We start from the raw sequence: 27,769 nt of genomic DNA, 5'->3' as shown, positions 1-27,769 counted from the left end.
GTATTTCATTTTTGGATAAAAAGACGTGCCCGTTTTTAGCGCGATATTTTGTCACGAAAAGATGCTCGACTATGCTTGGAATTGATAGTTTTGGAAAGAAGACACTCTGACGTTTCCAGAACTGTAAAGATTTTCACTGTGAGTGCCATAGAACAATATCTACAGGCAAAACCAAGATGTTTGAGTGACCAGGAAATCAACAGGATTTTTGAAGGCACGTTTTCAATGATCTCCTTATATGACTGTGAATGGCACAGGAATCAACGGACACTTCCTATCGTTTCCCCAGGTGTCTGCAGCATTGTGACGTATTTGTAGGCATATCATTGGAAGATTGGCCATAAGAGCCTACAATTACCAAGTGTCCCGCATGGTGTCTGCGTGGAAATTGGTGCGCAAAAGTCAGGTCCCAGTATTTTTCCATCCGAATCAGAGAAGAATGCACGTGTCTAGGACTGGCATTTCAATGAAGAGATATATGACCAAACACCTTGAGGATTGATTCAAACAACGTTTTCCATGTTTCAGTCGATATTATGGAGTTAATTCGGAAAAAAGTTCGACGTTTAGGTGACTGAATTTTCGGTTAGTTTCGGTAGCCAAATGCATAGTAACAAAGCGGAACGTTGTGTCCTACACAAGCATCTTTCAGGAAAAACTGGACATCTGCTATGTAACTGAGAGTCTCCTCATTGAAACATCTGAAGTTCTTCAAAGGTAAATGATTTTATTTGATCCCTTTGCTGGTTTTTGTGAATGTTGCGTGCTAAATGCTAACGCTAAATGCTACGCTAGCTATCACCACTCTTACACAAATTATTGATTTTCTCTGGTTCTAAAGCATATTTTGAAAATCTGAGACGACAGGATTGTTAAGAAAAGGATAAGCTTGAGGACAGGCATATTTATTTCATTTATTTTGCAATTTTCAGAAATCGCTAATGTTGCGTTATGGTAATGAGCTTGAGGCTGTAGTCACAATCCCGGATCCGGGATGGGGCGGCCTAACAGGTTAAAAAGTGCTTTCTGGACCGTTTTTCGAAATTCTTTCGATTTTTTTGTCAATTACACATGTGTAAGAACTGTATGAATATACTTTTGTCCAATTTTATTATCATAATTTTTTTAATTTTTTTATATGCGCATAAGGAATATGTTTTGTCCAATTCCAATATGATTTCATAGGAAGTCAAAAGTCAAAAATGTCAAAATTTTGTAAAAACTTCACACACCCATAAAAAAGTGCTTTCTGGACCGTTTTCGAAATTCTTTCGATTTTTGTCAATTACACATGTGTAAGAACTGTATGAATATACTTTTGTCCAATTTTATTATCATAATTTTTTTTTTTTTTTTTACATGCGCATAAGGAATATGTTTTGTCCAATTCCAATATGATTTCATAGGAAGTCAAAAGTCAAAAGTCAAAAATGTCAACATTTTGTAAAAAAAACTTCACACACCCTTAAAAAAGTGCTTTCTGGACCGTTTTTGAAATTCTTTCAATTTTTTTGTCAATTACACATGTAAGAACTGTATGAATATACTTTTGTCCAATTTTATTATCATATTTTTTTATATATTTTTTAAATTGTGCATAAGGATTTTTTGTGGGCCAAATGACGTAAGAAATTTGACATGCTCAAAAATCCTGCAGAAATGCAAAATTGACTGGCCTGATGAACTCGGGATGGCCGGGCAGTGATAGTTGTTCCTTTCCATCACTCGTTGTGTTGACTTCATCATGTCCATTTTGTGATGTTTTTCACTATATAATCATATTGCAAGTGCACGTGCATTTGCAATATGTTTCAATGTGCATTTACCATATATGTCTCAGCCTCCAGTATTTATGCTGCAGTAGTTTATGTGTCGGGGGCTAGGGTCAGTTTGTTATATCTGGAGTACTTCTCCTGTCCTATTCGGTGTCCTGTGTGAATCTAAGTGTGCGTTCTCTAATTCTCTCCTTCTCTCTTTCTTTCTCTCTCTCGGAGGACCTGAGCCCTAGGACCATGTCCCAGGACTACCTGACATGAGGACTCCTTGCTGTCCCCAGTCCACCTGGCCATGCTCCTGCTCCAGTTTCAACTGACCTGAGCCCTAGGACCGTGCCCCAGGACTACCTGACATGAAGGCTCCTTGCTGTCCCCAGTCCACCTGACTGTGCTGCTGCTCCAGTTTCAACTGTTCTGCCTTATTATTATTCGACCATGCTGGTCATTTATGAACATTTGAACATCTTGGTCATGTTCTGTTATAATCTCTACCCGGCACAGCCAGAAGAGGACTGGCCACCCCACATAGCCCGGTTCCTCTCTAGGTTTCTTCCTAGGTTTTGGCCTTTCTAGGGAGTTTTTCCTAGCCACCGTGCTTTTACACCTGCATTGTTTGCTGTTTGGGGTTTTAGGCTGGGTTTCTGTACAGCACTTTGAGATATCAGCTGATGTACGAAGGGCTATATAAATAAATTTGATTTGATTTGATTTGATATGAAATTTGACCTTGCTCAAAAATGCAAAATTGACTGGTCTGATGAACACAGGATGGCCGAGCAGTGATAGTTGTACATTTCCATCACTCGTTGTGTTGATTTCATCATCTCCGTTAGGTGATGTTTTTACACTATAGAATCATATTGCAAATGCACGTGCATTGTTGTGCAACTGGTAACCCAAAAATAAAAATATGGTTGTAAATGCATTTACCGGTCATTCTGATATTAATGCTCGCTATGGGAACACAGGATGGCCGGGCAGTGATAGTTGTACATTTCCATCACTCGTTGTGTTGATTTCATCATGTCCATTAGGTGATGTTTTTACACTATAGAATCATATTGCAAGTGCGCGCGCATTTGCAATATGTTTCAATGTGCATTTACCATATGAAATTTGACATGCTCAAAAATGCAAAATTGACTGGTCTGATGGACACAGGATGGCCGAGCAGTGATAGTTGTACATTTCCATCACTCGTTGTGTTGATTTCATCATGTCCATTAGGTGATGTTTTTCACTATAGAATCATATTGCAAGTGCACGCGCATTTGCAATATGTTTCAATGTGCATTTACCATATGAAATTTGACATGCTCAAAAATGCTAAATTGACTGGTCTGATGAACACAGGATGGCTGAGCAGTGATAGTTGTACATTTCCATCACCTGTTGTGTTGATTTCATCATGTCCATTTGTTTATGTTTTCTCACTTTTGCAAAGTCACTGTGCATTTGCAATATGGTTCAATGGGCAGGTACCATCACGAATTTGTCATGCTATAAAATCCTGCAGGAATGTGAAATTGACTGGTCTGATGAACACAGGATGGCCGAGCAGTGATAGTTGTACATTTCCATCACTCGTTGTGTTGATTTCATCATGTCCATTAGGTGATGTTTTTCACTATAGAATCATATTGCAAATGCACGTGCATTGTTGTGCAACTGGTAACCCAAAAATAAAAATATGGTTGTAAATGCATTTACCGGTCATTCTGATATTAATGCTCGCTATGGGAACACAGGATGGCCGGGCAGTGATAGTTGTACATTTCCATCACTCGTTGTGTTGATTTCATCATGTCCATTAGGTGATGTTTTTACACTATAGAATCATATTGCAAGTGCGCGCGCATTTGCAATATGTTTCAATGTGCATTTACCATATGAAATTTGACATGCTCAAAAATGCAAAATTGACTGGTCTGATGGACACAGGATGGCCGAGCAGTGATAGTTGTACATTTCCATCACTCGTTGTGTTGATTTCATCATGTCCATTAGGTGATGTTTTTACACTATAGAATCATATTGCAAGTGCGCGCGCATTTGCAATATGTTTCAATGTGCATTTACCATATGAAATTTGACATGCTCAAAAATGCAAAATTGACTGGTCTGATGGACACAGGATGGCCGAGCAGTGATAGTTGTACATTTCCATCACTCGTTGTGTTGATTTCATCATGTCCATTAGGTGATGTTTTTCACTATAGAATCATATTGCAAATGCACGTGCATTGTTGTGCAACTGGTAACCCAAAAATAAAAATATGGTTGTAAATGCATTTACCGGTCATTCTGATATTAATGCTCGCTATGGGAACACAGGATGGCCGGGCAGTGATAGTTGTACATTTCCATCACTCGTTGTGTTGATTTCATCATGTCCATTAGGTGATGTTTTACACTATAGAATCATATTGCAAGTGCGCGCGCATTTGCAATATGTTTCAATGTGCATTTACCATATGAAATTTGACATGCTCAAAAATGCAAAATTGACTGGTCTGATGGACACAGGATGGCCGAGCAGTGATAGTTGTACATTTCCATCACTCGTTGTGTTGATTTCATCATGTCCATTAGGTGATGTTTTTCACTATAGAATCATATTGCAAATGCACGTGCATTGTTGTGCAACTGGTAACCCAAAAATAAAAATATGGTTGTAAATGCATTTACCGGTCATTCTGATATTAATGCTCGCTATGGGAACACAGGATGGCCGGGCAGTGATAGTTGTACATTTCCATCACTCGTTGTGTTGATTTCATCATGTCCATTAGGTGATGTTTTTACACTATAGAATCATATTGCAAGTGCGCGCGCATTTGCAATATGTTTCAATGTGCATTTACCATATGAAATTTGACATGCTCAAAAATGCAAAATTGACTGGTCTGATGGACACAGGATGGCCGAGCAGTGATAGTTGTACATTTCCATCACTCGTTGTGTTGATTTCATCATGTCCATTAGGTGATGTTTTTACACTATAGAATCATATTGCAAGTGCGCGCGCATTTGCAATATGTTTCAATGTGCATTTACCATATGAAATTTGACATGCTCAAAAATGCAAAATTGACTGGTCTGATGAACACAGGATGGCTGAGCAGTGATAGTTGTACATTTCCATCACTCGTTGTGTTGATTTCATCATGTCCATTTGTTTATGTTTTCTCACTTTTGCAAAGTCACTGTGCATTTGCAATATGGTTCAATGGGCAGGTACCATCACGAATTTGTCATGCTATAAAAATCCTGCAGGAATGTGAAATTGACTGGCCCGATGAACTCGGGATAGCTGGGCAGTGATTCTGGTTCATCTCCATGGCTCGTTAGGGTTGATTTCAGAATGTCACTTTTGGTGATGGTCCCTCTCCGTTTAAACATATTGCTAATGTACAAAAGTCAACTAGCAAGTCAGTGTCCATCAGTCAATTAGATGTCATTTTGACACCAAACTGATACCAATTGACACCAAACCCACTTTTTCCAACTCATTTAGAAGCCAACTATCATATATGTCAGAGCAGGCCCATAATTCACAGCGCCTTTAGTTTAAAACATAATAAAAACGTAAAACACATAGTTACGTTCTAGCTGCGGGTCCAGGTCAGACATTATGTGAAGGCCTATGTGAGGCGACCCCGAATCCCGAGTTTCGGCTCGATAGGTCCTTCGGTGCCCGAGTAAAACCCTAATTGGTGCTGAAAATCCACTTTTTTCCATGCCTTGCTATGGGGTCCTTGAATGAGCTATCGGACCGAAACGTTGGGGTCCGTCTCTATGGGCCGAGCCGGTTCCAATGCACCTAGTCTTGTGTCTCTGAGACTTTTCTAAATGTCGCCATTTTCGTAATGGTCAAAATGAATTGAAATCATTGCAAATGTACGAGGCTATTTCTCGGTCCGAGAACCTTCTAGAGCCACCTAACTCACCACGCACTATCGACCCGAGGTCTAGAACAGGTTTCTAAAGTTTCGGAACTCTAGGTCTGACGGTTCTTTTTAGCTCGAACAAAGCTAACTATTGGAGGCACTGTCTGTCTCTACAACCCCCAATACGTCCCTCCTTCCAAGTTGTGTGTCTGTGTGATTTAGTTTTCCTTTGAAATTTTATGGGAAAAATGACTGATTTACAGTTCATGGGGGTTGCCTAATCACACATATGAAGTTTTGGACAGATCTGACTTTTTAACCCCTCGAAACAGCCCCTGAGACACCAATTAAGGCACTTCCGGTTGGCACAGGAAGCTATAAGCCAACACATATCCTCACTGGGCTATGCTTTTACAGAATCCTGTGTTTTAAGTCCTTACGTTAAGAATTGACTGATTTACACAGGGTTGAATGCACTATGTCTATCAAACTGCAGGCAGGTAATGGAAAAACACTTTTAGGGTGATTTTAACCACTTCCGGTTGGTCCAGGAAGCTTAGAATCAACACAGGTAGACCTCATACTGGCCTGATGGACTGTCATCAAAGACAGGTTCATACGGCATTCATAACCCATATAGACTTCAGGTTGAATTTAGGGGTTCAGGCAATGTATTCCTATGGGGAGAGAAGTCAATGCAAACTCTTTGAAGTAAACACCTTCTTTTAACTATTAAGGGTTAATGCCACACGGTCAAGGTTAGGCTTGCACGGATCGGAAGGACCTTAGGAACGTACCTGAGGTCGAATTGTGCTTCTCACCCTAACGGTTCTCTCACTGTCACCCAAAAGCAAATGACGTTGTGGGGCAGGCTTCATTTTGGGCCTACTTTTCTAATGGTCGCTGCGCTCAGACCGAGCGAGCTACGGTCAAGCGGGATATCTCGTTGAACTCGGCACGGCCTAGAGATTATGTTTATGCCATTGCCTGCTCTCTGTGTCTTTGAGAACCGCACTTTTTCACTCCATCCTTGCTGTGTGTGCGTGTGAGAGCTTTTCTTTGACATCTGTTGGGAGAAATGACTGATTTACAGTTCATGAGGGTTACCTAGTCACACATATGAAGTTTTGAAAAGATCTGACCTTTTTAACCCTTGGAAACTGCCACTGTGACATCATTAAAGGCACTTCCGGTTGGCACAGGAAGCTATAAGTAAACCCATGTCTTGATTGACATAGAAACTTACAGAATCCTGAGTTTTAAGTCCTTACGTTAAGAATTGACTGATTTACACAGGGTTGAATGCACTATGTCTATCAAACTGCAGGCAGGTAATGGAAAAACACTTTTAGGGTGATTTTAACCACTTCCGGTTGGTCCAGGAAGCCTAGAATCAACACAGGTAGACCTCATACTGGCCTGATGGACTGTTACCAAAGACAGGTTCATACGGCATTCATAACCCATATAGACTTCAGGTTGAATTTAGGGGTAAAGGCAATGTATTCCTATGGGGAGAGAAATCAATGCAAACTATTTGAAGTAAACACCTTCTTTTAACTATTAAGGGTTAATGCCACACGGTCAACGTTAGGCTTGCACGGATCGGAAGGACCTTAGGAACGTACCTGAGGTCGAATTGTGCTTCTCACCCTAACGGTTCTCTCACTGTCACCCAAAAGCAAATGACGTTGTGGGGCAGGCTTCATTTTGGGCCTACTTTTCTAATGGTCGCTGCGCTCAGACCGAGCGAGCTACGGTCAAGCGGGATATCTCGTTGAACTCGGCACGGCCTAGACATTATGTTTATGCCATTGCCTGCTCTCTGTGTCTTTAAGAACCACACTTTTTCACTCCATCCTTGCTGTGTGTGCGTGTGAGAGCTTTTCTTTGACATCTGCTGGGAGAAATGACTGATTTACAGTTTAGGAGGGTTACCTGGTCACACATATGAAGTTTTGGAGAGATGTGACTTTTCTAACCCTTCAAAACAGACAGTGTGACCCAATTAAAGGCACTTCCGGTTGGCACAGGAAGCTATAAGTAAACACATGTCTTGATTGACATAGCCACTTACAGAATCCTGAGTTTTAAGTCTTTAAGTTAAGAATTGACTGATCTACACAGGGTTGAATGCACTATGTCTATCAAACTGCATGCAGTGTATGGATCAACACTGATAAGGTGATTTCAACCACTTCCGGTTGCTTCAGGAAGCTTATAATTGGCACAGGTAGACCTCATAGTGGTCTGATGGACTGTCATAGAAGACAGGTTCATAAGTCATTCATAACCCACATAGGCTTCAGGTTGAATTTAGGGGTGCAGGCAATGTATTCCTATGGGGAGAGAAGTCAATGCAAACTCTTTGAAGTAAACACCTTATTTTAACTATTAAGGGTTAATGCCACACGGTCAAGGTTAGGCTTGCACGGATCGGGAGGACCTCAGGAACGTACCTGAGGTCGAATTGTGCTTCTCACCCTAACGGTTCTCTCACTGTCACCCAAAAGCAAATGACATTGAGGGCCAGGCTTCCTTTTGCGCCTTCTTTTTCAAGGTCGCTGCACTCAGAGCGAGCTACGGTCAAGCGGGGCGTCTCGTTGAACTCTGCACAGCCTGGAGACTATGGTGATGCCATTTTTGTGTTGATTTCAGAATGCCATTTTGGTGATGGTCCCTCTCCGTTTAAACATAGTGCTAATGTACAAAAGTCAACTAGCAAGTCAGTGTCCACCAGTCAATTAGATGTCATTCTGACACCAAACTGATACCAATTGACACCAAACCCACTTTTTCCAACTCATTTAGAAGCCAACTATCACATATGTCAGAGCAGGCCCATAATTCACAGCGCCATTAGTTTAAAACATAATAAAAACGTAAAACACATAGTTACGTTCTAGCTGCGGGTCCAGGTCAGACATTATGTGAAGGCCTATGTGAGGCGACCCCGAATCCCGAGTTTCGGCTCGATAGGTCCTTCGGTGCCCGAGTAAAACCCTAATTGGTGCTGAAAATCCACTTTTTCCATGCCTTGCTATGGGGTCCTTGAATGAGCTATCGGACCGAAACGTTGGGGTCCGTCTCTATGGGCCGAGCCGGTTCCAATGCACCTAGTCTTGTGTCTCTGAGACTTTTCTAAATGTCGCCATTTTCGTAATGGTCAAAATGAATTGAAATCATTGCAAATGTACGAGGCTATTTCTCGGTCCGAGAACCTTCTAGAGCCACCTAACTCACCACGCACTATCGACCCGAGGTCTAGAACAGGTTTCTAAAGTTTCGGAACTCTAGGTCTGACGATTCTTTTTAGCTCGAACAAAGCTAACTATTGGAGGCACTGTCTGTCTCTACAAACCCCAATACGTCCCTCCTTCCAAGTTGTGTGTCTGTGTGATTTAGTTTTCCTTTGAAATTTTATGGGAAAAATGACTGATTTACAGTTCATGGGGGTTGCCTAATCACACATATGAAGTTTTGGACAGATCTGACTTTTTTAACCCCTCGAAACAGCCCCTGAGACACCAATTAAGGCACTTCCGGTTGTCACAGGAAGCTATAAGTCAACACATATCCTCACTGGGCTATGCTTTTACAGAATCCTGAGTTTTAAGTCCTTACGTTAAGAATTGACTGATTTACACAGGGTTGAATGCACTATGTCTATCAAACTGCAGGCAGGTAATGGAAAAACACTTTTAGGGTGATTTTAACCACTTCCGGTTGGTCCAGGAAGCTTAGAATCAACACAGGTAGACCTCATACTGGCCTGATGGACTGTTACCAAAGACAGGTTCATACGGCATTCATAACCCATATAGACTTCAGGTTGAATTTAGGGGTAAAGGCAATGTATTCCTATGGGGAGAGAAATCAATGCAAACTTTTTGAAGTAAACACCATCTTTTAACTATTAAGGGTTAATGCCACACTGTCAACGTTAGGCTTGCACGGATCGGAAGGACCTTAGGAACATACCCGAGGTCGAATTGTGCTTCTCACCCTAACGGTTCTCTCACTGTCACCCAAAAGCAAATGACGTTGTGGGGCAGGCTTCATTTTGGGCCTACTTTTCTAATGGTCGCTGCGCTCAGACCGAGCGAGCTACGGTCAAGCGGGATATCTCGTTGAACTCGGCACGGCCTAGAGATTATTATGTTTATGCCATTGCCTGCTCTCTGTGTCTTTGAGAACCGCACTTTTCACTCCATCCTTGCTGTGTGTGCGTGTGAGAGATTTTCTTTGACATCTGTTGGGAGAAATGACTGATTTACAGTTCACGAGGGTTACCTAGTCACACATATGAAGTTTTGAAAAGATCTGACCTTTTTAACCCATGGAAACTGCCACTGTGACACCATTAAAGGCACTTCCGGTTGGCACAGGAAGCTATAAATAAACTCATATCATGATTGGGGTATGCCTTTACAGAATCCCGAGTTTTAAGTCTTTACGTTAAGAACTGAGTTATTTACGGAGGGTTTAGTGAGTGTGTGTTATTTCAGAAAATCATAGAAAATCACAGAAATCTCGCAGAGCTCCGCAGCACACTTTAAAAAGATTCGTAAGAACAACCTGCAACTGGATCTGTAACCGTTGAAAAAAAAAACACCTATCCGTGAACATCACCAAGGTGTCGTTGTACGATTTCTCTTAAATGACGATAGATAAATGGCTGGTTCTTTTTTTTATTGACACCGGAGGCTCCTTGACTTTGACGTGAAGTGGAAAAATAATTTCTCTATTTTCATTTTGGACCTTTAATCCCAGATAAATGGCCATAACTCAAAAACCGTTGAGGCCTAGACGCCATCTTGTTCGGGGCCAACTGCCCATTATGCCGCCCCTACGCTCACCGAGTTTCGGCTTCTAAATATTTTCAGTTTTCGAGATAAGGCCCCGTCGTGAATCGTGATGTTTTGTAGCAATAGCCATATGATTGCTTATGCCCTCTTGTGGGAATTTCCGGGACATGGGAAAAATGACATAAATCTTATTATTTTTGTAAACGGAAACCGAATGTCCGACAACGTTCATTTGATGACTTCCTGGTAGGTCCGGCCCTGCCGCTCGGCCCGACGCCGTCCGCGAATTTTACAAACGATTTCGGACGTCTAGTAAGGGACCGTACATTTGCAATATGGACTTTCTCACTAACCATACAGGTACTGCCGAATTCTTCCCTTATGTATGCAAGGTCCGCCACCAAGCAAGCGGCACCATGAAGACCGAGGATAAAACAGGTCAGGGACAAAGTTGTGGAGAAGTACAGATCAGGGTTGAGTTATAAATAAATATCCAAATCTTTGAACATCCCACAGAGCACCATTAAATCCATTATTAAAAAATGGAAAGAATATGGCACTACAACAAACCTGCCAAGAGAGGGCTGCCCACCAAAACTCAAGGGCCAGGCAAGGAGGGCATTAATCAGAGAGGAAACAAAGAGACCAAAGATAACCCTGAAGGAGCTCCACAGTGGAGATTAGAGTATGTGTCCATAGGACCACATTAAGCCATACACTCCACAGAGCTGGGCTTTACGGAAGTGGCCAGAAAAAAGACATTACTTAAAGAAAAAAATAAGCAAACACATTTGGTGTTTGCCAAACGGCATGTGGGAGACTCCTCAAAAATATGGAAGAAGGTACTCTGGTCAGATGAGACTAAAATTGAGCTTTTTGGCCATCAAGGAAAATGCAATGTCTGGCACAAACCCAACACCTCACTTCACCCCGAGAACACCATCCCCACAGTGAAGCATGGTGGTGGCAGCATCATGCCAAGTGGTTAGAGCGTTGGACTAGTAACCGAAAGGTTGCAAGATCGAATCCCCGAGCTGACAAGGCAAAAATCTGTCATTCTGTCTCTGAACAAGGCAGTTAACCCACTGTTCCGAGGCCGTCATTCAAAATAAGAATTTGTTCATAACTGACTTGCCTGGTTAAATTAAGGTAATAAAATAAAAAAAGCTGTGGGGGATGTTTTTCATCATCAGGGACTGGGAAACTGGTCAGAATTGAAGGAATGATGGATGGCGCTAAATACAGGGAAATTCTTGAGGGAAACCTGTTCCAGTCTTCCAGAGATTTGAGACTGGGACGGAGGTTCACCGTCCAGCAGGACAATGACCCTAAGCATACTGCTAAAGCAAAACTCGAGTGGGTTAAGGGGAAACATTTAAATGTCTTGGAATGGCCTAGTCAAAGCCCAGACATCAATCCAACCAATTGAGAATCTGTGGTATGACTTAAAGATTACTGTACACTCCAAAAGGGTTCTTTGGTTGTCCTCATTGGAGAACCCTTTTTGGTTCCAGGTAGAAACCTTTTGGGTTCCATGTTGTACCCTATGTGAAATGATTCTACATGGAACCCAAAAGAGTTCTACCTGGAACCAAAATGGTTCTACATGGAACCAAAAAGGGTTCTTCAGTGTTATTTTATGGGGACAGCCGAAGAACCCTTTAATGTTCTAGATTGTGTCAAGAATCTAAAAGGGTTCTTCGGCTGTCCACATAGGAGAACAATTTGAAGAACCCCTTTCGTTCCAGGTAGAACCCCATGTAGAGCCATTTTTACAGAGGGGTCTACATGGAACCCAAAAAGGGTTCTACCTGGAACCAAAAAGGGTTCTCCTATGGGGACAGCTGAATAATCCTTTTGGAACCATTTTTTCTAACAGTGTAGCTCCAAAAGCCGGTCCCCACTCTCCACACGGATCTCATCCTGGTAACAAAAGGAGAGGTCAAAGGTCACGGTCACAATGAAAACAGGGAAACCAGGTAGCCTGATTGCTGTCAGATCAGTTTGCTTTGTGCTTTTAACCAACTCCTATGAAGTTAGGGAACGAGCAGAAACAAAAAAGATCTGGGGCCTGAGGATAAGGTAGAGTAAACAGACAGACAGACAAACAGGAACCCGTCCAACTTGAAGGAGCTGGAGCAGTTTTGCCTTCAACAATGGGCAAAAATCCCAGTGGCTAGATTTGCCAAGCTTATAGAGAGAGACATATCTCAAGAGACTTGCAGCTATAATTGCTGCAAAGGGTGGCTCTACAAAGTATTGACTTTGGAGGGGGGGGGTGAATAGTTATGCACGCTGAAGTTTTCAGTGTTTTTGTCTTATTACTTGTTTGTTTTTACAAGAAAAAGTATTTTGCATTTTCAAAGTGAAAGGCATGTTGTGTAAATCAAATGATACAAACCCCCCAAAAATATATTTTAATTCCAGGTTGTAAGACAACAATATAGGAAAAATGCCAAGGGGGTGAATACTTTTGCAAGGCACTGTACTATCCTGGTCCAGACAGATAAATTACTAGCCTGGTCCAGACAGATTAATTACTAGCCTGGTCCAGACAGATGAATTACTAGCCTGGTCCAGACAGATGAATTACTAGCCTGGTCCAGACAGATGAATTACTAGCCTGGTCCAGACAGATGAATTACTAGCCTGGTCCAGATATATGAATTACTAGCCTGGTCCAGACAGATGAATTACTAGCCTGGTCCAGACAGATGAATTACTAGCCTGGTCCAGACAGATGAATTACTAGCCTGGTCCAGACAGATGAATTACTAGCCTGGTCCAGACAGATGAATTACTAGCCTGGTCCAGATATATGAATTACTAGCCTGGTCCAGATATATGAATTACTAGCCTGGTCCAGATAGATGAATTACTAGCCTGGTCCAGATAGATGAATTACTAGCCTGGTTCAGATAGATGAATTACTAGCCTGGTCCCAGAGATGCTGTTTATGCTCAGTCTATTCCTACTATGTGGATCAGACTAACAAACTACTGTACAGCTGTAACATATATAAGGTTGTAAATTCCAATGAACAAAAGCGTCTTACCTCGTGTAAACCTTTCCTTATCTCACCTAACATCGACAGCACATCCTTGGTGGCAATAACTCCTAAAAGACAGGCAGATTTCAGAAATAAATCAATTATATGCACAAGCCCAAGTAAGCAATTTTTGTACTCCACTCCAGAAGAACTTGACTCAAAATCACACACTCCCTAATGATCTCCAGTAGAAACATGCCCATAAGTAGGCCTGGAACGTGAATGAAGGGAGAAAGTGAACCAGAGATGGGTCGTACACACAGTCATAGGTCCTACCCAATGATGTCATAGAGTATGTCTGTAGACATTCTCTTACCGTGTTCGCTGGCCAGTGTGATGAGCAGCTGGTGGTCCTGCATGGTGGGTTTAGAGAGAGAGATGAGCCAGGAGCCCTGAGGACTGTCCATCTTCCTAGAGAAGGCTGTTTCTAGTAGCTCCAGGAGCCGGTCCCCACTCTCCACACGGAACTCATCCTGACCAGGAGACAGAGATGTCACAGGGTTAGGGCAAAGTTAGTTAGTTAGTTAGTTAGTTAGAGAAGGCTGTCTCTACACTTAAAAGCTACACTCCAAATGGGTTCTTCGGTTGTCCCCATAGGAGAACCCTTTTTGGTTCCAGGTAGAAACCTTTTGTTTTCCATGTTGTACCCTATGCGAAATGAATCTACCTGGAACCTAAAAGAGTTCTACCTGGAACCAAAAAGGTTCTACATCGAACCAAAAAGGGTTCTTCAAAGTGTTATTTTATGGGGACAGCCGTAGAACCCTTTTAGGTTCTATAATGTATCTAGAAACTAAAAGGGTTCTTCGGCTGTCCCCATAAGAGAACAATTTGAAGAACCCTTTTTGTTCCAGGTAGAACCCCATGTAGAGCCCTTTTTACAGAGGGGTCTACATGGAACCCAAAAGGGTTCTCCTATGGGGACAGCTGAAGAACCCGCTTGGAACCATTTTTTCTAACAGTGTAGCTCCAAAAGCCGGTCCCCACTCTCCACACGGATCTCATCCTGATAACAACAGGAGAGGTCAAAGGTCACGGTCACAGTGAAAACAGGGGAACCAGGTAGCCTGATCGCTGTCAGATCAGTTTGCTTTGTGCTTTTAACCAACTCCTATGAAGTTAGGGAACGAGCAGAAACAAAAAAAGATCTGGGGCCTGAGGATAAGGTAGAGTAAACAGACAGACAGACAAACAAATACACAACTGTTTAACAGTGGAGGATAAAAGACAAGGCCAGGTGGTGATGTTGTCTGTTGTTGTCATTGCATGCATGTTTTAATAAATCAATCTACTGCCAAGTATTGCGTTGAATTAATCACACTCCCGTGTAGGAGCTGCTGTTTCCAAAACAAAACATGTCGTTCTGTGGATCTGAGAGTTTCTCTCTTCCTCCCTGCTGGGTACTACTGGTTACTCTGCAGCGGTTGGCGTGACAACCCAAAAGGTCACATTGATTATAATCGCATTGCTTTGTGCTGTTTCCATGGTGACGGAAGACTCTTGGGTGATGGATGGGGTGTGACGGATGGCGAGGAGGATGTTGTGTTTAAGGACCGACTGTCAGAGGACAGGAAGGGCTGTCTTCTGTCTGTCTGTTAACTCCTGTTTGTCTCACAGTGAAGGACAACAATGGAGCTAATCTGAATCTATTGGCATCCCATCATGCCATATTGATTCAATTATAGATTAAACTAGTAGGCATGAAATTATTGTAGGGAATTGTCTAAGAAATAGCAGCAATATAGTGCTGCATTACTATGGTCCTATAAAATCGGCATGATGTAATCTCAGCAAAAAAAGAAACGTCCCTTTTTCAGGACCTTGTCTTTCAAAGATAATTCGTAAAAATCCAAATAACTTCACAGCATCATCAGACTGAGCTTGTAACGCTGTGCGTTACAGGGAAGACATCCTCCTCCATCATGTGGTAGGTACCCTTCCTGCAGGCTCATGCTGACACGCTCCAGCATGACAATGCCACCAGCCATACTGCTCATTCTGTGCGTGATTTCCTGCAAGACAGGAATGTCAGTGTTCTGCCATGGCCAGCAAAGAGCCCGAATCTCAATCCCATTGAGCATGTCTGTGACCTGTTGGATCAGAGGGTGAGGGCTAGGGCCATTCCCCCCAGAAATGTCTGGGAACTTGGTGGAAGAGTGGGGTAACATCTCACAGCAAGAACTGGCAAATCTGGTGCAGTCCATGAGGAGGAGATGGTGGCCACACCAGATACTGGCTGTTACTTTTGATTTTGACCCCCCTTTGTTCAGGGACACATTATTCCAATTCTGTTAGTCACATGTCTGTGGAACTTGGTCAATTTATGTCTCAGTTGTTGAATCTTGATATGTTCATACAAATATTTACACATGTTAAGTTTGCTGGAAATAAACGTAGTTGACAGTGAGAGGACGTTTCTTTTTTTGCTGAGTTTAGTTAGTCACTTTATGGTCCTCAACGTTGTGGTACTCACACAGTCAACGCTGTCTGACATGTTGAGGATGATGTAGCCCTTCCCAGCCAGATCGCTCCAGTCCACACAGATCACCTGGTGGTTACACGGAGAGAGGAGTTAATAGGAGCAAGCACGAGGTTGTTAAACCAATTTACAACCCTCAAAATACACAGTTCAATAGTGTGACAGAATGGGCTCAAACTAGAGTCTCCTAAGTGGTAACCCACTGAACTAAAGCTTGGGCATTACCTCAGGGAGTTAACAAAGTCTTCAGGTCTCAGGTTACTCATTATATGATCATAGTTTACTGAACTACATGAGAGATACTACTGAACCTGTACCCGAACCTGAACCCGTACCCAAACCTGTACCCGAACCTGTACTCGTATCCGAACCTGAACCCGTACCTGAACCTGAACCCGAACCCGTACCCAAACCTGTACCTGAACCTGAACCCGTACCTGAACCTGAACCCGTACCCGAACCTGTACCTGAACCTGAACCCGTACCCGAACCTGAACCCGAACCCGAACCTGTACCTGAACCTGAACCCGTACCCAAACCTGTACCCGAACCTGAACCCGTACCTGAACCTGTACCCGTACCCGAACCCGTACCTGAACCCGTACCCAAACCTGTACCTGAACCTGAACCCGTACCCAAACCTGTACCCGAACCTGTACTCGTACCTGAACTTGAACCTGTACCTGAACCCGTACTCGTACCTGTACCTGAACTTGAATGGAGGAGCCTCTACCTGAACTTGAACTTGAACCTGAACTTGAACCTGTACCCAAACCTGTACCCAAACCTGTACTCGTACCTGTACCTGTACCTGAACCTGTACCTGAACCTGTACCCGAACCTGTACTCGTACCTGTACCTGAACCTGTACCTGAACCCGTACTCGTACCTGTACCTGTACCTTTAACCTGTACCTGTACCTGTACCTGTACCTGAACCTGAACCTGTACCTGAACCTGTACCTGAACCTGTACCTGTACCTGAACTTGAACTTGAACTTGAACCAGTACCTGCTGTATCTCCTGTGAGAAGTGCGCACCATGGAGGATCTCTGTCTCTGTTAACAGCTCTGTTCCTCCATTTTTAACCTCCTGCTCCTCCTGCCTCCTCTCCTCCTCCTCCTGGCCCTCCCTCCCATCCTCCAGACGATCCCAGGAGTCCTCTGTGAAGCCAACTGTGGGGGCCAAAGAAGTAGAGGGGACCGTGGTCAGGGGAGAGATGGACCCTCCTCTCCCCCTATCACTCCCAGGTCCTCCAAGGACCACTGTCTCCTCTTCCTCTTCATCCTCTTCCTCCACCACCTCCTCCCGGTCTTCTGTATGAATGTTGTCCGGCTGGAGGGGCCCAAAGCTGGGGAAGAGACCCACCTCTGGGAGGGTGGGTCTGGAGGTGGCGATGGAGACGTCAGGCTCAGTGGTGGGACTCTCCCTCTTCATCTCCCCATCCGTCTCCTCTTCCTCCTCTGCTACCTCTACCTCCACTGTGTCCCCAGGAGGTGATTCCTGGCCCCCGTGTACAGGGACATATTGTGGGTCTAAGGTGGTGGAGTCTACAGGAACCACCGGGTCAGCAGCAGGGATGGTGGTGGTGGTAGACAGGCCCTGGTTCTGGGCATAGCCAGGCTCTACGGGGAGGCCGCTGGACTCTCTCTCCATCTCCCATAACTCCCGCTCCAGATTCTCCATCGCAGTCATGAAAGGAGAAGTATGGTTCCCCTGTCTGGGTTCCTCCATAGGAGAGGTGGAGGACTGGGAGAGGGTTTGACTGTAACCTGAGAAAATCAAGAAGAAATGGTAGTACTTGATTTTACAGTACAGCGATGACCAGGCATTTACTAGTACACACAGTAGATGAATTACTTGTTGTTTTATTTGGAATGCGGTAACAGATTAGGTTTAACTCAGGGAGGCTCTTTAACTCTGTGATGTGACATGTGACATGTGTCAGTGTGACTGAGACAAATGTATTATCCACAACACAGACAGGAAGTTTGGCATGAGCCCTCAAATCCTCAACAAAAAGTTATACTGCTGAACCATTGAGAGCATCTTGACTGACTGCGTCACTACTTGGTATGGCAACTGCACCGCCTTCGATCGCATGGGCGCTACAGAGGGTGGTGCGGACAGCCCAGTACATCACTGGGGCCCGAGCTACCTGTCATCCAGGCGGTGTTAAAGGAAGGCCCGGAAAATTGTTGAAGACTCCAGCTACCCAAGCCGTAAACTGTTCTCTCGGCTTCCAAACGGCAAGTCCAACACCAACAGGCTCCTGAACAGCTTCTACCACCAAACCATAAGACTGATGTATAGCTAACAAAAGGGCTATACGGACTACAGGCAGGTATTGACCTCTTTTATTTTGTACACTCACTGATCTCTACACACTCATTCGCACACACACACACTTAATCTGCTCACATATACACACACACAAATACGATCATTATATACACTGCTGCTACTCTGTTTATCATATATCCTGATGCCTAGTCCCCTTACCCCTATCTACCTCCATCACTCCAGTATCCCATCACATTATCAGTACTGGCCCTAGAACTGAGCCTGTAATATAGCTTACTTAATATCTCGTGTTCTTCCTATTTCTATTTCTCATGTATTTTTGTTCTACTTTACTTTATATTATAATATTTTTTGTACTGATACTGATTACTGCATTGTTGGGAAAGAGCTTGCAAGAAAGGCATTCCACTGTACTTGCACACATGACAACAAAACTCGAAACTTGAAAGTAGTGTTGCCTGGATTACAATAGGCTGGGTGTCAGCCCCCCCCAGAATTACAGTCAGTCCCATTGAAACACGATGTACATTCAGAAACAGATTAAACCCTATCGTTCTGGAATAGAAAACTGAGAGTGACAACATGTCCCCACATGGATTCCTTTGTGTCGTCTGTTCAGTGATCTCTGAGTTCAGTGGGTTAAAGAGAGAGGCTTTAGTACTAAGAAAGAGAGGAGGACTGAGCTAATGCTGAAAGTCAACTGGCATAACAATGAGTCCGGTAACTGTACTGCAGACACTGTAACTCTTCTATCTCTGTCGAGTCATTCATGTTCGTCACGACGTTGAACGAACAGAGACAGAGAGGACCTAGCTAAAAACACAAACAGACTCGGTTCCAAAACCATAGCCTGGTCCCGGATCTGTTTGTGCTGTCTTGCCGACTCCTATAAACAGCACATAGACTGAACCACCAGGCTAAACTAGGCTATATAACCACAGAGGCTACAGAGACTAAACTGCTGCTGGTGTTTTTTTGCCTGAAAGTCGACTCCACCCGATATCTGCAGCGTGGAATCCCATTTGCCACCGCGGTACAGCCCTGGGTTCAAATACTAACTGAAATCTTTCAGATATTTTAGTGTCTGCTCTAGCCTGCCTGGAATACCAGGTGGGTGGGGATTTGCCATTTTGGGACTATTCCATTTGTCTTTTAAGCTAGGCGAGTTCAATCAAGCACAGATTAATTATTTTAAATTATTTCAAATATGATTTGAATCCAGGTCTGCCACTTTGGCCTGTGAAAGATATTCCCATTCCCCCTTCTGCATAATGCAACGAGTCAGACTCCACTTTCTCTGCAGTACTCTGCCTGTGCCCAGCCTACCAAAATAAACAGTTCTGAGCCGAACTATACCCATTTCAGCAGTACCATAATCACTTCTACAGTGTGTCTGGTGCTGCTGTTTGAGACACGTTACCTGTTGCCATGTATTCCCACTATCGAGGGTCTTCCCTGTCTTTCTCCTGTCCTTGGCACGAAATAATGGACAAGGTGTAGCAGGGGAACTCTGAAGTCTGACAGGAAGGACTGTCATATACATAGTCTACGTACCTCGGAGGGAGTTCCTGTCTAGATCAGTGATGTTGACTTGGTCTCTGACATCGTCCCAGAGATTAACAGAGGACTGGAGAGGCTTGTTGTCTTCACCGTCCTCACTGAAGAACCCTGAGGACTCCTGGGACGTGTCCTGCTGGGAGGTCTCCCGTCCCTGGGAGGTTAGGCCTGGTACCGTGGTGGGGCTGCCTGGAACTACAGAGAAACAATTATACTTTATTGTCTTGATTTATTATTTACTTTATTGTCAATCCACAGACATTTGTATTTTGCTTATAGCCCAACCCCAAAGACACAAAACACTCTCCCTGGACCAGTTTCTCAGGAGTTAAATACCTTGCTCAAAGGCACAACGGCAGGAGATTGCATCTAGGGTACTGATGCCAGTGAGGCTCCAGTTGCCATGCCAGATTGCATCTAGGGTACTGATGCCAGTGAGCCTCCAGTTGCCATGCCAGATTGCATCTAGGGTACTGATGCCAGTGAGGCTCCAGTTGCCATGCCAGATTGCATCTAGGGTACTGATGCCAGTGAGCCTCCAGTTGCCATGCCAGATTGCATCTAGGGTACTGATGCCAGTGAGGCTCCAGTTGCCATGCCAGATTGCATCTAGGGTACTGATGCCAGTGAGCCTCCAGTTGCCATGCCAGATTGCATCTAGGGTACTGATGCCAGTGAGCCTCCAGTTGCCATGCCTCACCAGATGTTTCAGTCGGAAATTGGAAATGAACCAGCAACCCTCTGGTTGCTGGCCCGCTTCTCAAACTTACCGGTCATCATCTCAGGCTGCTCCTCCACATCTAGATCCAGGTCAATGAGGGACAGAGGAGAGGGCTGGGAGGTGGACAGCAAAGTGGGTGGTCCATCACTCAACAGGGTGTCACAGGACAACAGGAACAACAGTGTGATGGAGCCTGGAAAGAAAGATTTCCACACAGTTCTTAGTTAATACCAGGTAAGTACCAGCTTAAATCAGCTGTGAAATAAACCAAGACAAGACTTTCACTGTCAACTATTCTTTGATCAGATAAATAGCAGTCAAATAGCCTTGTTCTCTGCCATTTTTCTACAGTGTTAAATTGTGGCTACATCCTGTAGAGCTGTCTTATACGGCCTGTGTGTATTTTTTAATTTATTTTTTATTTCACCTTTATTTAACCAGGTAGACAAGTTGAGAACAAGTTCTCATTTACAATTGCGACCTGGCCAAGATAAAGCAAAGCAGTTCGACAGATACAACGACACAGAGTTAAACATGGAGTAAAACAAACATAGTCAATGATACAATAGAAAAATAAGTCTATATAGGATGTGAGCAAATGAGGTGAGATAAGGGAGGTAAAGGCAAAAAAAGGCCATGGTGGCGAAGTAAATACAATATGGCAAGTAAAACACTGGAATGGTAGATTTGTAGTGGAAGAATATGCAAAGTAGAGAGAGAAATAATGGGGTGAAAAGGAGCTAAATAAATAAATACAGTAGGGGGAGAGGTAGTTGTTTGGGCTAAATTATAGATGGGCTATGTACAGGTGCAGTAATCTGTGAGCTGCTCTGACAGCTGGTGCTTAAAGCTAGTGAGGGAGATAAGTGTTTCCAGTTTCAGAGATTTTTGTAGTTCGTTCCAGTCATTGGCAGCAGAGAACTGGAAGGAGAGGCGGCCAAAGGAAGAATTGGTTTTGGGGGTGACCAGAGAGATATACCTGCTGGAGCGCGTGCTACAGGTGGGTGCTGCTATAGTGACCAGCGAGCTGAGATAAGGTGGGGCTTTACCTAGCAGGGTCTTGTAGATGACCTGGAGCCAGTGGGTTTGGCGACAAAAATGAAGCGAAGGCCAGCCAACGAGAGCGTACAGGTCGCAGTGGTGGGTAGTATATGGGGATTTGGTGACAACACGGATGGCACTGTGATAGACTGCATCCAATTAATTGAGTAGGGTATTGGAGGCTATTTTGTAGATGACATCGCCGAAGTCGAGGATCGGTAGGATGGTCAGTTTAAAGCAGCTGTCTTATATGGCCTGTGTGTATTTAAAGCAGCTGTTGGATGTGACTGGCCACAGGACGCTGGCATGGCCGAGACAGATGGACAATGAGGTAACTAAGCAATTAACCTGCTAAGACACTTTCTCCTGTCTTTACACTCTACTGCCACTTCCCTGCCTCCTTAACTCCAGTCTGTCCCCAGTCCAGTCAACTCCAGCCTTTCCCAGCTTATTATTAACCCCAACCTGTCCCCAGCCTGTCCCCAGCCTAGTCTTAACACCAACAGTCCGCTGCCTGTCCCCAGCCTGTCCTCAGCCTGTCCCCAGCCTAGTCTTAACCCCAGCAGTATGCTGCCTGTCCCCAGCCTGTTCACAGCCTAGTCTTAACCCCAGTAGTATGCTGCCTGTCCCCAGCCTGTTCACAGCCTAGTCTTAACCCCAGTAGTCCGTTGCCTGTCCCCAGCCTGTTCACAGCCTAGTCTTAACCCCAGTAGTATGCTGCCTGTCCCCAGCCTGTTCACAGCCTAGTCTTAACCCCAGCAGTCCGTTGCCTGTCCCCAGCCTGTTCACAGCCTAGTCTTAACACCAACAGTATGCTGCCTGTCCCCAGCCTGTCCCCAGCCTAGTCTTAACCCCAGCAGTATGCTGTCTGTCCCCAGCCTAGTCTTAACCCCAGCAGTCCGCTGCCTGTCCCCAGCCTAGTCTTAACCCCAGCAGTCCACTGCCTGTCCCCAGCCTAGTCTTAACCCCAGCAGTCCGCTGCCTGTCCCCAGCCTAGTCTTAACCCCAGCAGTATGCTGCCTGTCCACAGCCTAGTCTTAACCCCAGCAGTCCGCTGCCTGTCCCCAGCCTAGTCTTAGCCCCAGCAGTCCACTGCCTGTCCCCAGCCTGTCCACAGCCTAGTCTTAACCCCAGCAGTCCACTGCCTGTCCCCAGCCTAGTCTTAACCCCAGCAGTCCACTGCCTGTCCCCAGCCTAGTCTTAACCCCAGCAGTCCACTGCCTGTCCCCAGCCTGTCCACAGCCTAGTCTTAACCCCAGCCTAGTCTTAACCCCAGCAGTATGCTGCCTGTCCTCAGCCTAGTCTTAACCCCAGCAGTATGCTGCCTGTCCCCAGCCTGTCCACAGCCTAGTCTTAACCCCAGCAGTATGCTGCCTGTCCACAGCCTAGTCTTAACCCCAGCAGTCCGCTGCCTGTCCCCAGCCTGTCCACAGCCTAGTCTTAACCCCAGCAGTATGCTGCCTGTCCACAGCCTAGTCTTAACCCCAGCAGTCCGCTGCCTGTCCTCAGCCTGTCCACAGCCTAGTCTTAACCCCAGCCTAGTCTTAACCCCAGCAGTATGCTGCCTGTCCACAGCCTAGTCTTAACCCCAGCAGTCCACTGCCTGTCCTCAGCCTAGTCTTAACCCCAGCAGTATGCTGCCTGTCCCCAGCCTAGTCTTAACCCCAGCTGTATGCTGCCTGTCCACAGCAGAGTCTTAACCCCAGCAGTCCACTGCCTGTCCTCAGCCTAGTCTTAACCCCAGCAGTATGCTGCCTGTCCCCAGCCTAGTCTTAACCCCAGCAGTATGCTGCCTGTCCTCAGCCTAGTCTTAACCCCAGCAGTATGCTGCCTGTCCCCAGCCTGTCCTCAGCCTAGTCTTAACCCCAGCAGTCCGCTGCCTGTCCTCAGCCTAGTCTTAACCCCAGCAGTATGCTGCCTGTCCCCAGCCTGTCCTCAGCCTAGTCTTAACCCCAGCCTAGTCTTAACCCCAGCAGTCCACTGCCTGTCCCCAGCCTAGTCTTAACCCCAGCAGTATGCTGTCTGTCCCCAGCCTGTCCTCAGCCTAGTCTTAACCCCAGCAGTCCGCTGCCTGTCCCCAGCCTAGTCTTAACCCCAGCAGTCCACTGCCTGTCCCCAGCCTAGTCTTAACCCCAGCAGTCCGCTGCCTGTCCCCAGCCTAGTCTTAACCCCAGCAGTCCGCTGCCTGTCCTCAGCCTAGTCTTAACCCCAGCAGTCCACTGCCTGTCCCCAGCCTAGTCTTAACCCCAGCAGTCCACTGCCTGTCCCCAGCCTGTCCACAGCCTAGTCTTAACCCCAGCAGTATGCTGCCTGTCCCCAGCCTAGTCTTAACCCCAGCAGTCCGCTGCCTGTCCTCAGCCTAGTCTTAACCCCAGCAGTCCACTGCCTGTCCCCAGCCTGTCCACAGCCTAGTCTTAACCCCAGCCTAGTCTTAACCCCAGCAGTATGCTGCCTGTCCACAGCCTAGTCTTAACCCCAGCAGTATGCTGCCTGTCCCCAGCCTAGTCTTAACCCCAGCAGTATGCTGCCTGTCCCCAGCCTAGTCTTAACCCCAGCAGTCCACTGCCTGTCCCCAGCCTGTCCACAGAAAGTCTTAACCCCAGCCTAGTCTTAACCCCAGCAGTATGCTGCCTGTCCCCAGCCTAGTCTTAACCCCAGCAGTCCACTGCCTGTCCCCAGCCTGTCCACAGCCTAGTCTTAACCCCAGCCTAGTCTTAACCCCAGCAGTATGCTGCCTGTCCACAGCCTAGTCTTAACCCCAGCAGTCCACTGCCTGTCCTCAGCCTAGTCTTAACCCCAGCAGTATGCTGCCTGTCCCCAGCCTAGTCTTAACCCCAGCTGTATGCTGCCTGTCCACAGCAGAGTCTTAACCCCAGCAGTCCACTGCCTGTCCTCAGCCTAGTCTTAACCCCAGCAGTATGCTGCCTGTCCCCAGCCTAGTCTTAACCCCAGCAGTCCGCTGCCTGTCCTCAGCCTAGTCTTAACCCCAGCAGTATGCTGCCTGTCCCCAGCCTGTCCTCAGCCTAGTCTTAACCCCAGCAGTCCGCTGCCTGTCCCCAGCCTAGTCTTAACCCCAGCAGTATGCTGCCTGTCCCCAGCCTGTCCTCAGCCTAGTCTTAACCCCAGCAGTCCGCTGCCTGTCCCCAGCCTAGTCTTAACCCCAGCAGTCCGCTGCCTGTCCCCAGCCTGTCCACAGCCTAGTCTTAACCCCAGCCTAATCTTAACCCCAGCAGTCCGCTGCCTGTCCCCAGCCTGTCCTCAGCCTAGTCTTAACCCCAGCAGTCCACTGCCTGTCCTCAGCCTAGTCTTAACCCCAGCAGTCCACTGCCTGTCCCCAGCCTGTCCCCAGCCTAGTCTTAACCCCAGCCTAGTCTTAACCCCAGCAGTATGCTGCCTGTCCACAGCCTAGTCTTAACCCCAGCAGTCCGCTGCCTGTCCCCAGCCTAGTCTTAACCCCAGCAGTCCACTGTCTGTCCCCAGCCTAGTCTTAACCCCAGCAGTCCGCTGCCTGTCCCCAGCCTAGTCTTAACCCCAGCAGTCCGCTGCCTGTCCCCAGCCTAGTCTTAACCCCAGCAGTATGCTGCCTGTCCTCAGCCTAGTCTTAACCCCAGCAGTATGCTGCCTGTCCCCAGCCTGTCCCCAGCCTGTCCTCAGCCTAGTCTTAACCCCAGCAGTCCGCTGCCTGTCCCCAGCCTAGTCTTAACCCCAGCAGTCCGCTGCCTGTCCCCAGCCTGTCCACAGCCTAGTCTTAACCCCAGCCTAGTCTTAACCCCAGCAGTATGCTGCCTGTCCTCAGCCTAGTCTTAACCCCAGCGGTATGCTGCCTGTCCCCAGCCTAGTCTTAACCCCAGCAGTCCGCTGCCTGTCCTCAGCCTAGTCTTAACCCCAGCAGTCCCCAGCCTGTCCACAGCCTAGTCTTAACCCCAGCCTAGTCTTAACCCCTAAGCCTGTCCCAGATGGCTTAGTAAGGCCTAGAGTCCAACCAGCTTAGTATCACACTCCACACTGTCTGAACACGCTTACTACACTATGGTGTCACACTGGGCTTAATCCCCTGTGTCTCTGTCACCAGGCCAGGCCCAGGTCACTGACCACGTGGCAAGAAGTGTCACCAAGAAGCAAGACAGTAATACCAATCGTGGAACATAGAACCAAATATTGTGTGCGCAGGCCAGCTACCTCGATTAAGTTAACAGTCTGTTAAGAGAGACTACCAAAAGAGGTTTATTCCATATTCCCCAAATACATTTTCCATCCTAGCCGTGGCTTTCTCTATGCAGAGTCAAGGAGTCTTGTAAAACAGGCTTTTTCAACACGCCAGGACACCGGCCCAGCCACATGGCAGAAAGAGTCACCAAGACAAGACAGAGGTTTATTCCTTCAAAACACATGTTCCATTTACCAAGCCGTGGCTTTTATATGCAGAGTCACAGAGGCTTGTAGTTAGATAAGGAAAAGCCAGTGGAGCTGGCAGAACTTCTGTCACATTGATTAACTCAAACCCATCACTGTTCTCTTCCTGGTGCGGCTCTGTCTGTCTCTGCTGGCTCTCCAAACCCATCACTGTTCTCTTCCTGGTGCGGCTCTGTCTGTCTCTGCTGGCTCTCCAAACACATCACTGTTCTCTTCCTGGTGCGGCTCTGTCTGTCTCTGCTGGCACTCCAAACACATCACTGTTCTCTTCCTGGTGCGGCTCTGTCTGTCTCTGCTGGCTCTCCAAACACATCACTGTTCTCTTCCTGGTGCGGCTCTGTCTGTCTCTGCTGGCTCTCCAAACACATCACTTGGTACTCATGGTACTGTATGTACCAGAAATCTTCAACCCCTCCCAGCCACCAGCTAAAAATCTTCAATCCCTCCCAGCCACAAGCTAAACATCTTCAATCCCTCCAGCCACCAGCTAAAAATCTTCAATCCCTCCAGCCACAAGCTAAAAATCTTCAACCCCTCCCAGCCACCAGCTAAAAATCTTCAATCCCTCCCAGCCACAAGCTAAAAATCTTCAATCCCTCCAGCCACCAGCTAAAAATCTTCAATCCCTCCAGCCACAAGCTAAAAATCTTCAATCCCTCCCAGCCACCAGCTAAAAATCTTCAATCCCTCCCAGCCACCAGCTAAAAATCTTCAATCCCTCCCAGCCACAAGCTAAAAAGCTTAAATTCCTCACAGCCACCAGCTAAAAAGTTCCAATCCCCTCCCAGCCACAAGCTAAAAAGCTTAAATTCCTCACAGCCACCAGCTAAAAAGTTCCAATCTCTCCCAGCTGCAAGATAATATATAATAAAAAGTTCCAATCTCTCCCAGCTGCAAGATAAAAAGTTCCAATATCTCCCAGCTGCAAGATAAAAAGTTTCCAATCTCTCCCAGCTGCAAGATAAAAGTTCCAATCTCTCCCAGCTGCAAGATAATATATAATAAAAAGTTCCAATCTCTCCCAGCTGCAAGATAAAAAGTTCCAATATCTCCCAGCTGCAAGATAAAAAGTTTCCAATCTCTCCCAGCCATGAGCTAAATAGCTCCAATCTCTCCCAGCCACTAGCTAAATAGCTCCAATCCCTCCCAGCTGCAAGATAAAAAGCTTCACAGAGAAGTAAACATTTAAATCCCTTCACTGATACAGCCAGAGCGGATGTTCAGAAGCAAGTGACTTTTCTGGATCTCTTCCTCTCAGCAGCTAATGCATAAATAAAAGTTAGCAGAAGCGAGAAACCCCCAACCCTCCACTGGATAACTTGCCAGTCTGCAGGGGCTAAGGGTTAGGGGCTAGGGGATAGGGGCTAGGGGTTAGGGATTAGGGGTTAGGGGATAGGGGTTAGGGGCTAAGGGCTAGGGGCTAGGGGTTAGGGGCTAAGGGTTTAAGGGTTAGGGGCTAGGGGTTTAGGGGTACAGGAGCTAGGGGTTTAAGGGTTAGGGGCTAGGGGTTTAGGGGTACAGGAGCTAGGGGTTTAGGGGTTAGGGGCTAGGGGTTTAGGGGCTAGGGGCTAGGGGGTAGGGGTTAGGGATTAGGGGTTAGGGGATAGGGGCTAGGGGCTAGGGGTTAGGGGCTAGGGGTTTAAGGGTTAGGGGCTAGGGGTTTAGGGGTACAGGAGCTAGGGGTTTAAGGGTTAGGGGCTAGGGATTTAGGGGTACAGGAGCTGGGGGTTTAG

At 46.1% G+C, this 27,769-nt stretch overlaps 1 protein-coding gene across 2 annotated transcripts in view; it reads right to left on the bottom strand.

The window, feature by feature from the left end:
- podxl2 (podocalyxin-like 2) overlaps positions 1-27,769 on the bottom strand; it is a 73,622-nt gene that overhangs the window by 29,298 nt on the left and 16,555 nt on the right. For both annotated transcript variants that reach the window (XM_052474092.1, XM_052474091.1), the window contains exons 2-7: positions 20,632-20,775; positions 19,859-20,056; positions 17,012-17,772; positions 15,996-16,070; positions 13,839-13,995; positions 13,529-13,590 (exon numbers count right to left, since the gene is read on the bottom strand). In XM_052474092.1, coding sequence (XP_052330052.1) covers positions 13,529-13,590; positions 13,839-13,995; positions 15,996-16,070; positions 17,012-17,772; positions 19,859-20,056; positions 20,632-20,775 — 1,397 coding nt within the window. The remainder of the gene's footprint in view (positions 1-13,528; positions 13,591-13,838; positions 13,996-15,995; positions 16,071-17,011; positions 17,773-19,858; positions 20,057-20,631; positions 20,776-27,769) is intronic.

Source organism: Oncorhynchus keta, chromosome 21, assembly GCF_023373465.1.
Source record: "Oncorhynchus keta strain PuntledgeMale-10-30-2019 chromosome 21, Oket_V2, whole genome shotgun sequence".
Classification (NCBI taxonomy): Eukaryota; Metazoa; Chordata; class Actinopteri; order Salmoniformes; family Salmonidae; genus Oncorhynchus; species Oncorhynchus keta.
Note: the sequence above shows the minus strand (reverse complement) of the source record. Positions and strands in the feature narration are given on the sequence as shown.